At 44.9% G+C, this 12,126-nt stretch overlaps 1 protein-coding gene across 1 annotated transcript in view; it reads left to right on the top strand.

Annotated features, from left to right (window-relative positions):
* The window catches only part of RASGRF2 (Ras protein specific guanine nucleotide releasing factor 2), a 236,943-nt gene that overhangs the window by 201,022 nt on the left and 23,795 nt on the right, over window positions 1-12,126 (top strand). Inside the window, exon 19 of the mRNA XM_055342302.1 lies at window positions 11,419-11,531. Within this exon, the coding sequence (XP_055198277.1) occupies window positions 11,419-11,531 (113 nt within the window). The remainder of the gene's footprint in view (window positions 1-11,418; window positions 11,532-12,126) is intronic.

Below are 12,126 nucleotides of genomic sequence, written 5' to 3' on the forward strand. Positions count from 1 at the left end.
CCACTCTGCCCCAGGTCCTTACCGCTGCTTGAGGAGATTTCCCAACGCCCCAGGAAGATGTGTAGCTGGAACTGAGCTGGGGGGACATGCCACTACATGCCAGAGGAATGATCTCTGGGGTCTGAGGCTGTCCTGATTATGCTACAGAGCACATGGTCTTTAGAGGCAACTTGAAGACATCACCCCCCACTTAGAAGGAAGTTTCCTTTTCCTCTATGGGGGTGCATTCTGAATGACAAGGCTTCCAGTGTTTTGTTTGTTTTTTTGTTGTTGTCTCTTTTATCACTTGCTCTTGTGTCAGGCACTGTTCTAAGCAGTTTTCAAATATAAAATCATTTACCCCTCACTTGAACCTTTTAAGAGACTGTCATTATCCCAGCTTTACAGATGGGGAAATTGAAGCCTCGGGAGATGAAATAATCTGCCTGAAATGACACAGATAGCAGGTGGTGGAAGCAGGTTGCACACCCGGGCTGCTGGCTCCCCAGCGTATGCTCTAACCCCTGATCTCGTCGGCCAACTCTTGGGGTGCAGACAGCTTGAAAGCAAAATGTACAAAGCCACTTCTGACTCAAAAGGGCGAGAATATCCTATGCCAACCCTGACAACATTTTTTCTATTTCTAAATCTTTCCTTAGAAAAGTTACTTTTGTCCCAGAGTCTATTCTGTGTCCCTTGAACAAAGGATTTGTATGGTTTTGGGGGGCAGAGTGCTGGCTCCCCTCTGACAGCCAGGGGGGCTCCTCCCGCATTCAGACGGTGAGAGCAAGTCTCCTGTGCCAGCCTCCCCAGCTGGCCGTGGCGGGAGCTGGAGCTAGTGTTGTCTGTGGTGAAAGGTCAGGAGACCCCAGACTTACCCCCCAACAGGTGGATGAGGATGCTGGCCCCCTGCTCAGCATCCCCGAAGTACAATGAGGCTCCCATCTCCTGCCAGTGGGTGTGTCGATGGGGACACTGGAACCAAGAAGAGGGAATTTAGTGGCAACGTGAGAAGCTGGCAGTTATGAACTATTTCTGCGTAATGACAAGTGCATTGTCTCCTGCTTCTACCTGGCAAATAGTTTCATAAGGGCCCCGACTGGGAAGGTAACCAACGGGCTACACCGGTTTCTATGTTAGTCTCAGCTTTACTGATGAGTGCCCAGTTGCTTCTGGTTGTCCACACCACTTACCATGGACCTCTGCACATCCAGGCTAAAAAAAATCCCAAAAATCCACCAGGGACAAACCAATGTTTGTTCGCAAACTCAGGTTTCCCAAGCCGGCAGCCAAGGTGAGACAGAGAATGCTCTATTTGATTAGGCCAGGCCCTTGCGTTCCCTGTGGCTCCCCGTCATTCCCTCAGCACGTAGCTGGTACTTCGTTGCATCAGTATCGTATTCTATCCTGCTGTATTATTTTATAAAAATCTGTCTTGTCCTTCTCCCCTTGGAACAAATGGCCTTGGGCATCACATTTCAGTTTAGTCCCTGGGTCAGAAAGGACCCAGGTGAGGAGGGAAATCTGGAACCCTGGGCTAGAGTCCTCTGTAACTTGCCATCTTGCTTATTCATAAAGCTGGCAGAATGATCTACCCGTAAGGGGTCCTGATGCACAAATGGATTCTTGGTCAGAGTGCTCTAGAAAATACAAAATGAACATACAAAATCAGAAACTATTATCTGATAATGATGGACTTTCCTTTTTCTTTTTAACCCCGAAAATAGATTTTCATTTTCATTTTTTTAAAGATTTTATTTATTTACTCATGAGAGACAGAGAGAGAGAGAAGCAGAGACACAGGGAGAGGGAGAAGCAGGCTCCATACAGGGAGCCCGATGTGGGACTGGAACCCAGGTCCCCCGGATCAAGCCCTGGGCTGAAGGCAGATGCTCAACTGCTGAGCCAATTTTCATTTTCTAACTTTAAACAACCAAGAAGATCCTATTTCCTTTAACTACTTACCAGAGTTTTTTCTTACCTTTTATACATCCCTTTTGTCATCCTTTAAACTCTCCTTAAGCTTTCCACGCATGTCTTCAAAAAAAAAAAAAGAAAAGAAAAGAAAAAGGAAAACAGTGAGAAATTAACAACAGGATTTATTTAAGTTTGTGTGAAACAGAATTAAGAGTTTAGGAAACCAGTGTGTTAAATGGAACTTATTTTCAGTTTCCATTGTGGCCAAGACAGAAACTTCGCTTTTTCTGTAGAACCAGTGGGATTCTTTAACTCTCTGTGGATGGGTTTTGTGGACAGAAAACAGCGAGAGACACCATACAGGGTTTTATGTACATCAGGAGCTGCTTCTTCCAGTTTCCATTCTCCATGCTCATGCTCCCTCGAGGACCTAGGAGGTATTTCTGGAGCCCGTGGCTCGCAGGACTGAGTCCTTGGGCCCTCCTCTAGACCAGCGCCCCTCTGTCATGTTAGGACTCTGTCCCCAGGACTCCAAGGAGCTGTCTCAGCTCTGGGGGCATCAGCTGGTTTGTTCAGGTCTTGTGTTGTTGCCTACCCTTTGCCCTTTTCTTTGTGCTTTGTCTCCTGCTCACCCTGCTTTCAGATGCCACCAACCTGTACCTCCTAACATCTTTGCAAAATAAAGTTTCTTCCTGGATGAATGTCAAAGATTCCATTTCCACCACATTCCTGACTGAGTCTGTCTTCTCGACGGGCAAAGGGTTGAGGTTTGCCCACCAGTCTTCTTGACCAGTCTTTTCCCCTCCTCTGGGTCAGGGCATGGAGAACAAAGTATAACTTAGAAACTAAGACTTACTCTTTGAGTTAAAGTCAGTGATCATTTTGTTGCCATGTGGCATTAATTACCTAAGAAAATTTAAAAAGAAGATTAAAAGCAGTCTTTGCAAACTGGGTTTTTTTTTTTTTTTCTCACCAATCTTTGTCATTGTCTTGAAAGCTACCATCCGCATCAATTAACCACCTCTCTAGAAACCAGTGGAAAACACAGCACCTGGAAAAATCCTTCTTCTGATAAATGCTTTCTAAACTGATTCTCTTTTGGGATGCAGCCATGTAAGCCTGGGAGTTATGTGATTTCAAGGTTGTGGGCAGTATTTAAAATTCTTCTAGGTGCAGCAGTTCAGGTCTAGAGGCTGGATTTCAGCAAGTCATTCAGATGCAGAATCATTTGTTAGAAAATGGTCAAATAACTTCTTCCCTGTATGAGTCCTTCCTTGTTGCTGAGTTGGTGTCATTCATTGCCATTTGCCTCCTCCCAGTTAATTTTGTTCTAACTTATCTTCCACATTCTGCATTGTGCCTCCCTCTGGTAGCCTCCCACCTCACATCTGCTAAAATAATTTCTGAAAACTCCAGTTTAAGAAGAATTAGGTAATATATTACCACGCGTCTCCAAGTCAAGTATCCTCCATAGAACTTTTGTCCATTCATTCAACAAATATTTAAGCACCCACCAGGAGCACCCATGCTTAACAAATCTGGGGTTTAATTATATCTGGGTTTTAGCACCTTTTCCTGGTGCATAAGCTGCAACATGACAGTCAGTTACACATTTTCGGTATATTCTGTTCCTCTTTGGAGATTCTAGAACCTTATGAGTAAGTGTTGAACAGGTATTGGGAAATTCAGAATTACTGTGGGGTTGCTCTGTCGGGTTTTATTCTAAAGTTAATGGCCTTCCTGATGTTTTTAGAGTAGGTTGTTCCTTTTGTAAGGCAAAGAGGCTTTTAAAGTACTTTTATAGTCAGGTGATGGGAAATGCTGGAAAACGCTGCCTTTCACTTTTCCAATGACGAACTGTGATTCAGAGTCAAGATTGCCCAGAGGCAGCAAGAAGGCAGGGCGACCAGGGGTGGTGACAGGTGGACAAGGTCACACAGGTGCTGTGCACAGTGTCTCTTGCCAGCTTTTAGCCAGCACAATCTTCCCCTGGGATCAGGTTTCAACATTTAAGTTCTGAATAAAGTCTCCCCTCCTCAAAAGAATTGAAAACCACATTGGTTTCGAGACTTGTTATTTCTAGGTCATTAAAATGAGGAATCCAGAAAAGCATATCCTCAACCTATCGAGGTTGATTTGCATAAATCTTGGGAAGATCACTGGGCATCTCTGCCTTGGTTTCCCAATTGACAAAATGGGCCCAGATCTAACCTAAATCTCCACCAAAATGTAAATTAAATTCTTCATCTTCTGTAGTCAAAGAAAACAAAACAGCAGCATGCTCTTCATTTTCTTGAAAATCATTGTCAAACCCCAGGCTCTTATTTTTGAGCCTAATACACCCTAAGCCCCTTCTTTATGAGCCCACTGTCCCAGGTTTGAAATTTATGTGGTCTTACTCCATTCCGCAGTATTTCTACTTAGCTTTTAAAAATTCTGGCCACAGTTAGGAATATACTGTACTGATTACAGTGAGAAATTCTCCTCATAACTCTCTTTACCCTCAAACTTTTTTTTTTTAAGATTTTATTTATTTATTCATGAGAGACACAGAGAGAGGCAGAGACACAGGCAGAGGGAGAAGCAGGCTCCATGCAGGGAGCCTGACTCAGGACTCGATTCTGGGTCCCCAGGATCACACTCTGGCCTGAAGGCAAGTGCTAAACCGCTGAGCCACCCAGGGATCCCCCTCAAACTTTGTTTTTTGAATCAAATCTTCCCGATGTCCTGGAGTTCCCTTGGCCATACTTAGTGTAAGGGAACTAATCGTTACCCTGCTCTCCCGTGAAAGGATGAGTGTAATTGCCACCATGCCTCCGCCCTCAGCAAGGAGAATCTGATTTATTGCGCCACAGATTATTTTCCTGTCGTGATCTAGTCTTACTAATACAAACCTGAGTTTCAAGATCTCCATCTCAAATGGGTGTTAGGATAGGTGGAAATAGTTCCCGACTCAGTGTGGCAAGCAGCAGTCTGATGTGTCCTCGGCCCAAGCCACCAGCTCTAACTCACTGGCAGCCGCTGTTTTAGACGAGGTGCCCTGTTAGCTAGACGCTCCGGCTGCAGCTGACCCTGCCTAGGGAGTGTCCTGCATCCGCCGCTTGCTATCTCCTGACTTAGAGCAAGACACTTAGATTCTCTGTACCTCGACTTCCTTGTATATAAAATGGGAATCATGGTTGGAACTGTGTTGCCATCAAGGGTGAAATTAGATCATAAAGTGATTAAAATATCACCTAGCAGTGGCCAACTCCCGGAAGTCTTACTTACAGTTATGACCCTAGGAATTGCTCACTAACCTAAGGGGAATTCTGACTTTCTAATCATTTATGAATGTGCTGGGGCAGAGTCAATAAAATCTGGGTAAAATAAACTCATCTCGCCACGGCTTATCTCTTGAGGAGGATTCTAACATTATTGGCTAGTAACCTCTTATCCCCAAGCATTTGCTGTGTTCCTGGATACTCCGCGTGAGCTGTCACCGGTTTGCAGGGGTTCGGTGAAGCAGAATTTGCAGGGATGTCTGGGAGCTGCATTTGCAGGGGTGTCCGGGAGCTGCATTTGCGGGCGTCCCCGGGAGCTGCATTTGCGGGGGTCCCCGGGGAGCTGCATTTGTGGGAGTCCTCGGGAGCTGCATTTGCGGGGTCCTCGGGAGCTGTATTTGCAGAGTCCCCGGGAGTTGCATTTGCGGGGTCCCTGGGAGTTGCATTTACGGGGTCCCCGGAGCTGCATTTGCAGAGTCCCCTGGAGTTGCATTCGCGGGGTCCCTGGGAGTTGCATTTACAGGGTCCCCAGAGCTGCATTTGCAGGCCCAGAAGCTCTCCTTAGGCTCAGCGCAGCAGGGCCACACTGTCCCGGGCTCCAGGGGTCAATAGTTACTAACGTTTCTTTCCTTCATCTGCCCACGGCCCGCGGCTGCTCTTGCTCCGCCTTTGATAAATTGAGGTGCTCAGGAAGTGTTGAAGGATTGCGAGCTGTCGTCTCCCTTTTGGGGACGGAAACGGAGCAGCGTCCCATTTTCTGGGCTCCCCACCTTTGGAAGCAGGGTGGTTTCTTTCTGATCGTCTGTGTCCTCATCTCCGCTGCAGCAGTTGGAAAACAAAACATGCCCTGCGTAAGCCGTCGCCGTGATGGCCTCGGGGACGGGCTCCTCCTGGGTGCGCGGGGTGCGCGGGGTGCGCTCGGTGGCCGAGCCGCGCAGGTGCCCGCAGGTGGAGGCCCCGACTCCCGCGCGGCCGGACGGCCCAGGAGCGCCACCTCGTGGGCACCCCGATTGCGGCCTCGCAGCAGGGGCCGCCCACCTCCCTCCAGGATTCTCCTTTCCCATTTCAGCGCCCGGGGAAATGGGACCAAAAATTAGATTCCAGATAAGTTAAAAATGACCGTCAGGCAGACTTATTATGAAGAATCTACCTCTGGCTTTACATAGAGCAAGTGCCTTTTAGCTGCTCCAGGTTTCTATCGAAGTGGTAGCTCTTGCGCGGTTAGGCCAAGTCTGCATTTTACAGGCATTGGTAAAAAAGAAAATGTTGGATGAGCACTGGGTGTTATGCTATATATTGGCAAATTGAACTACAATTAAAAAAAAGATGTTAGTCTGTTACAGTCTAGGTAGTACATCAAAGGATTGAGAATTTCCTTTTTTTTTTTAGTCCAATTTTAAGAAGTTTTTTTTTTTTTTGGCATGAATTTTAAAAAATAATGGCAGTCTTTGAACTGAAAGTGTCATCAGCATCACCCAGTAGCTCTTAGAATAGAATCTCAGTCCCTGTTCCAGCCCTACTTACGGCATTAGGATCTGCAGCGGTTCGTGGCTACCTTGACAGGTAGAAGTGCAGGTGACCAGAGTGACATGGAAAACCTGTGATTTTGTCCTTACGCTGGTGCTTCCTGACATGTCTTGGCCATGTGATCACATCCCTTCAGCCTCAGCGACCCAATGTGACACAAGATCATAGGTTCCTGCCTTGTCTGCTCCTGGCCCAGCTGAGGGACCACTGAAAACAAGCACAGCAGGTCACCTTGAACATGGGAAAAACCTGTGCAAACGTCAGGGGAAACGATGAGTGAGAATTCCTACATTTCATACTCAGCCATCACTGGATAATGTGCTTTCCATCAGCTACATCAGCAGCAGAGCAAATGTTCACCTAAAACCTTCATCATGGGATCCCTGGGTGGCGCAGCGGTTTAGCGCCTGCCTTTGGCCCAGGACATGATCCTGGAGACCCAGGATCGAATCCCACGTCGGGCTCCCGGTGCATGGAGCCAGCTTCTCCCTCTGCCTATGTCTCTGCCTCTCTCCCTCTCTCTCTCTGTGACTATCATAAATAAATAAAAATTAAAAAAAAATAAAAATTCTAAAAAAAATAAAAAATAAAACCTTCATCATGCTTCACATGGTGTCTGGTCAGATCCCCCCAAGTTTTCATGGGTCTCTTTGAAAGGCTAGTCTTTCCAGAGTGCAGAATAATAAAATGCCTTCCTGGGGTCTCAGAACTGTTTCCCCTCTTGAGCCCAGGATGGGGTGCAGTCGGTACTCAATGGAGCTTGTTGATGAAACTGCTGATTATCCCTCAGCAAGGTCCAAACACTAGCCTGATGTCCTTCACATAAATCCTTTTATGATAATCAGATTATGTGCATCATTAGAGACTGACACAGCTACAGGAGGACTCTATCATCACTAATAAATACCAATATTCATTAAGGAAACAGACTCCTGATGGCTGAGAAATCCTTTGGTAGTGCTCAGGGATTGAAGTTAGTGCGGTTATTAGCTGTATACAAATATTCCCTTCACCTTGAAATGGGGCAAAGGCAAATAAAACACAGTAGCAAGATATTACCCTCTTTTCCTTGCACACATTTTATTTTTTTATTTTTTTAAGATTTTATTTATTTATTCATGAGACACACACACACACAGAGGCAGAGACACAGGCAGAGGAAGAAGCAGGCTCCATGCAGGGAGCCCGACATGGGACCCCCATGGGTCATGCCCTGGGCTGAGGGCAGGTGCTAAACGGCTGAGCCACCTGGGCTGCCCACTTGCACATATTTTAAAAGCAAAACCAACAGCCAAGAAGCTGTTGGAAAATAAATAGATGAAATTTTAGAAAAACATATCAGCTCAAAGCCTCAGGATGCTGAGAGATGTTAAGCTCCGTGTTGCCCCAGGCCCGTGTGGCTCCTGTTCCAAAGAAATGGTAGTGATTGTCCAGTAGTAAAAGCAAAACATGGAGAAAAATTTCTTCCATGATTCTCCACTGAACCGAGGCACAACAATATTCAACTCAAATTAGGGCAGACTGTCACAATGTCTGCAATTTGTGAAATTATGGACCTTTTTGCTCCTAATTTACTAAATATAGGGAAAATGTGCTGTTTTCTTCTACTAGATTCTTTCTAATTAGCAGTGTTATCTCTAATCATTTAAAAGAACTCGGACTGTCAGTGCTTCAAAATTACTTTCCTTAAAGTTAAAATGTAGTTATGAGGAGTAACTTTATACAGGAGGGAAAATACACATTCAGGTCCACACCTAAAAAGATAGCCTGTCAGTCAGGACCTTGAAAGCAGGCCTTAGCAGAGCGCACGTCATCTCTGAAAACCTGACCATCCCCGATTCTGCCTGTCAGTGTATTATAAGGATGCATTTAATAAGAGATTACAAGAAACACAATGTTACCTTTTTACTTCTTTTTTCAACTTTTTACCTTTAAAAATTTCAACTCAAGAGGGAAAAAATGCCAGAATATGTAACACTATCTCTGTTTTATTTTATTTATTTTTATTTTATTTTTTTTTTTCTTTGTCTTTTTTTAATAATAAATTTATTTTTTATTGGTGTTCAATTTGCCAACATACAGAATAACACCCAGTGCTCATCCCGTCAAGTGCCCCCCTCAGCGCCCATCACCCATTCACCCCCACCCCCCGCCCTCCTCCCCTTCCACCACCCCCAGTTCGTTTCCCAGAGTTAGGAGTCTTCATGTTCTGTCTCCCTTTCTGATATTTCCCACACATTTCTTCTCCCTTCCCTTCTATTCCTTTTCACTATTATTTATATTACCCAAATGAATGAGAACATATAATGTTTGTCCTTCTCCGATTGACTTACTTCACTCAGCATAATACCCTCCAGTTCCATCCACGTTGAAGCAAATGGTGGGTATTTGTCATTTCTGATGGCTGAGGAATATTCCATTGTATACATAGACCACATCTTCTTTATCCATTCATCTGTCGATGGACACCGAGGCTCCTTCCACAGTTTGGCTATTGTGGACATTGCTGCTAGAAACATCGGGGTGCAGGTGTCCCGTCGTTTCATTGCATCTGTATCTTTGGGGTAAATCCCCAGCAGTGCAATTGCTGGGTCGTAGGGCAGATCTATTTTTAACTCTTTGAGGAACCTCCACACAGTTTTCCAGAGTGGCTGCACCAGTTCACATTCCCACCAACAGTGCAGGAGGGTTCCCCTTTCTCCACATCCTCTCCAACACTTGTGGTTTCCTGCCTTGTTAATCTTCCCCATTCTCACTGGTGTGAGGTGGGATCTCATTGTGGTTTTGATTTGTATTTCCCTGATGGCAAGTGATGCGGAGCATTTTCTCATGTGCATGTTGGCCATGTCTGTGTCTTCCTCTGTGAGATTTCTGTTCATGTCTTTTGCCCATTTCATGATTGGATTGTTTGTGTCTCTGGTGTTGAGTTTAATAAGTTCTTTATGGATCTTGGAAACTAGCCCTTTATCTGATACGTCATCTGCAAATATCTTCTCCCATTCTCTAGGTTGTCTTTGAGTTTTGTTGTTTTAACAGAAACACTAATACCCATCTACCTTCCTAATAGTGGTTAACATAGTTACATGCTGACCGTATTTATGCTCTCACTTTCCACCGCCTGCAGCCCTCCCAAACAAGGAGCTGCTCTTAAATAGCCTCAGTAAAATGACCAAATTCAGGACAATTTAACATTGATAATATTCCCACCTAGTACACAGTCCTGGCTGGACTTTTGCCAGTTGTCCCAGGGATGCCCTTCGTAACATTTTCCCCTTGATCCTGGATCTGATCCAGATTCGCACGTTGCATGGAACCGTGGTACCACCCTCCGGTGTCCTTTCAAATGGAAGACCTCCACGTTTCGTCTTTTAATACATTAACATTTTTGAAGAGCACAATGCTTCCTCACAATGCAATTGTGAGACTGTGCATTTGGGGGGAGAAAAATAACTGATGGCTTTCAGAGAGCATCACACAAGTAGGTACCCGGTGGTGACTTGCTCCTTTATTAGTGGGGTAACTGACCACATGGTTGAGGTGATGTCTGCAGAGTCTTTCTTTGTAATGAACCCGTCATTTCTGGCACGGCCAGGAGAATTAATAAATTCTGCTTCCCAGTAAATTTCAGCGTCCATTCAGTTGCCTGATCAGTTATTACTGCTTTGGACAAAATGATGATTTTTCTAGCTTTTTAAAATGTCTTTGCATGTATTAATTGGAATTCTACTATAAAGCAAAGTTTCTCTTCCACCCTCTTTATGTATTTACCCATGTATGTCTTTGTGAACATCAGTAGGGGTTCACAGGTTGTTTTGATACAGTTGGTTATTACTTCTCACTCTCACTATTCATTTTGATGCTCTAATCGTTCCACCTTTGCCCAGTGGGCGCCCCTTCAGTCTCACTCCTAGGCTTGTGTGTTTGTGAGGGCCACTTATTCTTTAGCCCATAGCATATCTGTATTGAAGTTCTTTTCTTTTCTTTTCCTTTTTTTTTTCTTTATTTATTCATGTGAGACACAGAGAGAGGCAGAGACACAGGCAGAGAAAGAAGCAGGCAGGCTCCATGCAGGGAGCCCGATGTGGGACTCGATCCCAGGTCTCCAGGATCACACCCTGGGCTGAAGGTGGCGCTAAACTGCTGAGCCACCTGGGATGCCCTGTATTGAAGTTCTTAATTCAAGTCACTGCCCAAATGACAAATTTTATTCTTAAATCAGATCTTTTTTTTTAAAAAAAAAAAAAAAACTATTGCAATGTCCCAGTTACTATCCAACACATGGTCCAGTGGGAAACCAGACCATTACTTCAGCCTTTACATACAGTAAAGATTATTGTAAGGGGCACCATTGGAATGTCAAAGCAAAGCCCTTTATTCCCTTGGGTTGACTAAAGAAGCTCCTGGGAGAAATTTTATCACCTCCTAGATGTGAAAGATGATTAGAAGTAAATGTGGAGGAGTAAAGGAGGAGGCACCATGGTCCAGGCTAAGGGAAGTACCTATGTCTTTGAGGAATTCCCACCCTCTGGGGAGCCTGTCAGAAATAGCAACAATAGGACCCCATCCCGGACCAGTGAACTCAGGATCTCTGGTGGGGAGAGCAGTCCTAGGGTCCATACATTTTAATTTCCATACATAGCTTCTAGAGAATTTATTATGAGAAATGGCGTCATATGGCATGGAGCTTAAACCTTCACAACTAAAATTTTAAAAGTTCCATTTTATTTTATAGGATTTTGAACTCAACAACGAACTAAAGATGAACGTTCTGAATTTGCTAGAAGAAGTTTTGCGAGACCCAGACCTTCTTCCCCAGGAAAGGAAAGCCACGGCGAATATCCTGAGGTAAAACACAGTTGCATGTTCCTCCTAATGACATTGGTTGCTTTGTGCTGTGTTCTAGAAAATAAGATCCTATTTGACCAGAAAGGAGTATCTTAGATTCCTGGGAGCAGTCGGGATTCTGCTGTCACTGTCAAATGTTACATATCATCTTCTCTCTTCTGGGGGCAGGTTGGTGTCTGCTGCCTCGGGAAGACTTGGCCTGGGAACATAACTTGTGTGGAGACAGGAGTGCAGTTGTTCCTCTCGGTGTGGCCAGACAGTGGTTCACTGCAGCACCAAAAGTGAAAAGGAGGAAGCCTTAAAGGATCTCTCCTGTGACCCCAGCAGGCATTGCAGACAGATGTTTTCCTACTATTGGTTCTAGTTGTTGATTGTAAGCTTGGGTATATGAGCAGGGTTGTAGCATTTCTGTGACATTCCCGTGCCCCTGGCTTGTGGATGTGCCACCATATAGTAGTTATGTGTTTTCTTTAGCTTGTTTCACAGGTCCTAGGTCAGTTTTACTGACAACTTCTCAGGTTAGGATTCCCACATCATGTAGGTTGTATAAAAGCTTGTAGGTGTCATAAAAGCTTGAACTTTGGGTTTCCCATGA

The sequence above is a fragment of the Nyctereutes procyonoides genome, unplaced genomic scaffold (genome assembly GCF_905146905.1).
Source record: "Nyctereutes procyonoides isolate TBG_1078 unplaced genomic scaffold, NYPRO_anot_genome, whole genome shotgun sequence".
Classification (NCBI taxonomy): Eukaryota; Metazoa; Chordata; class Mammalia; order Carnivora; family Canidae; genus Nyctereutes; species Nyctereutes procyonoides.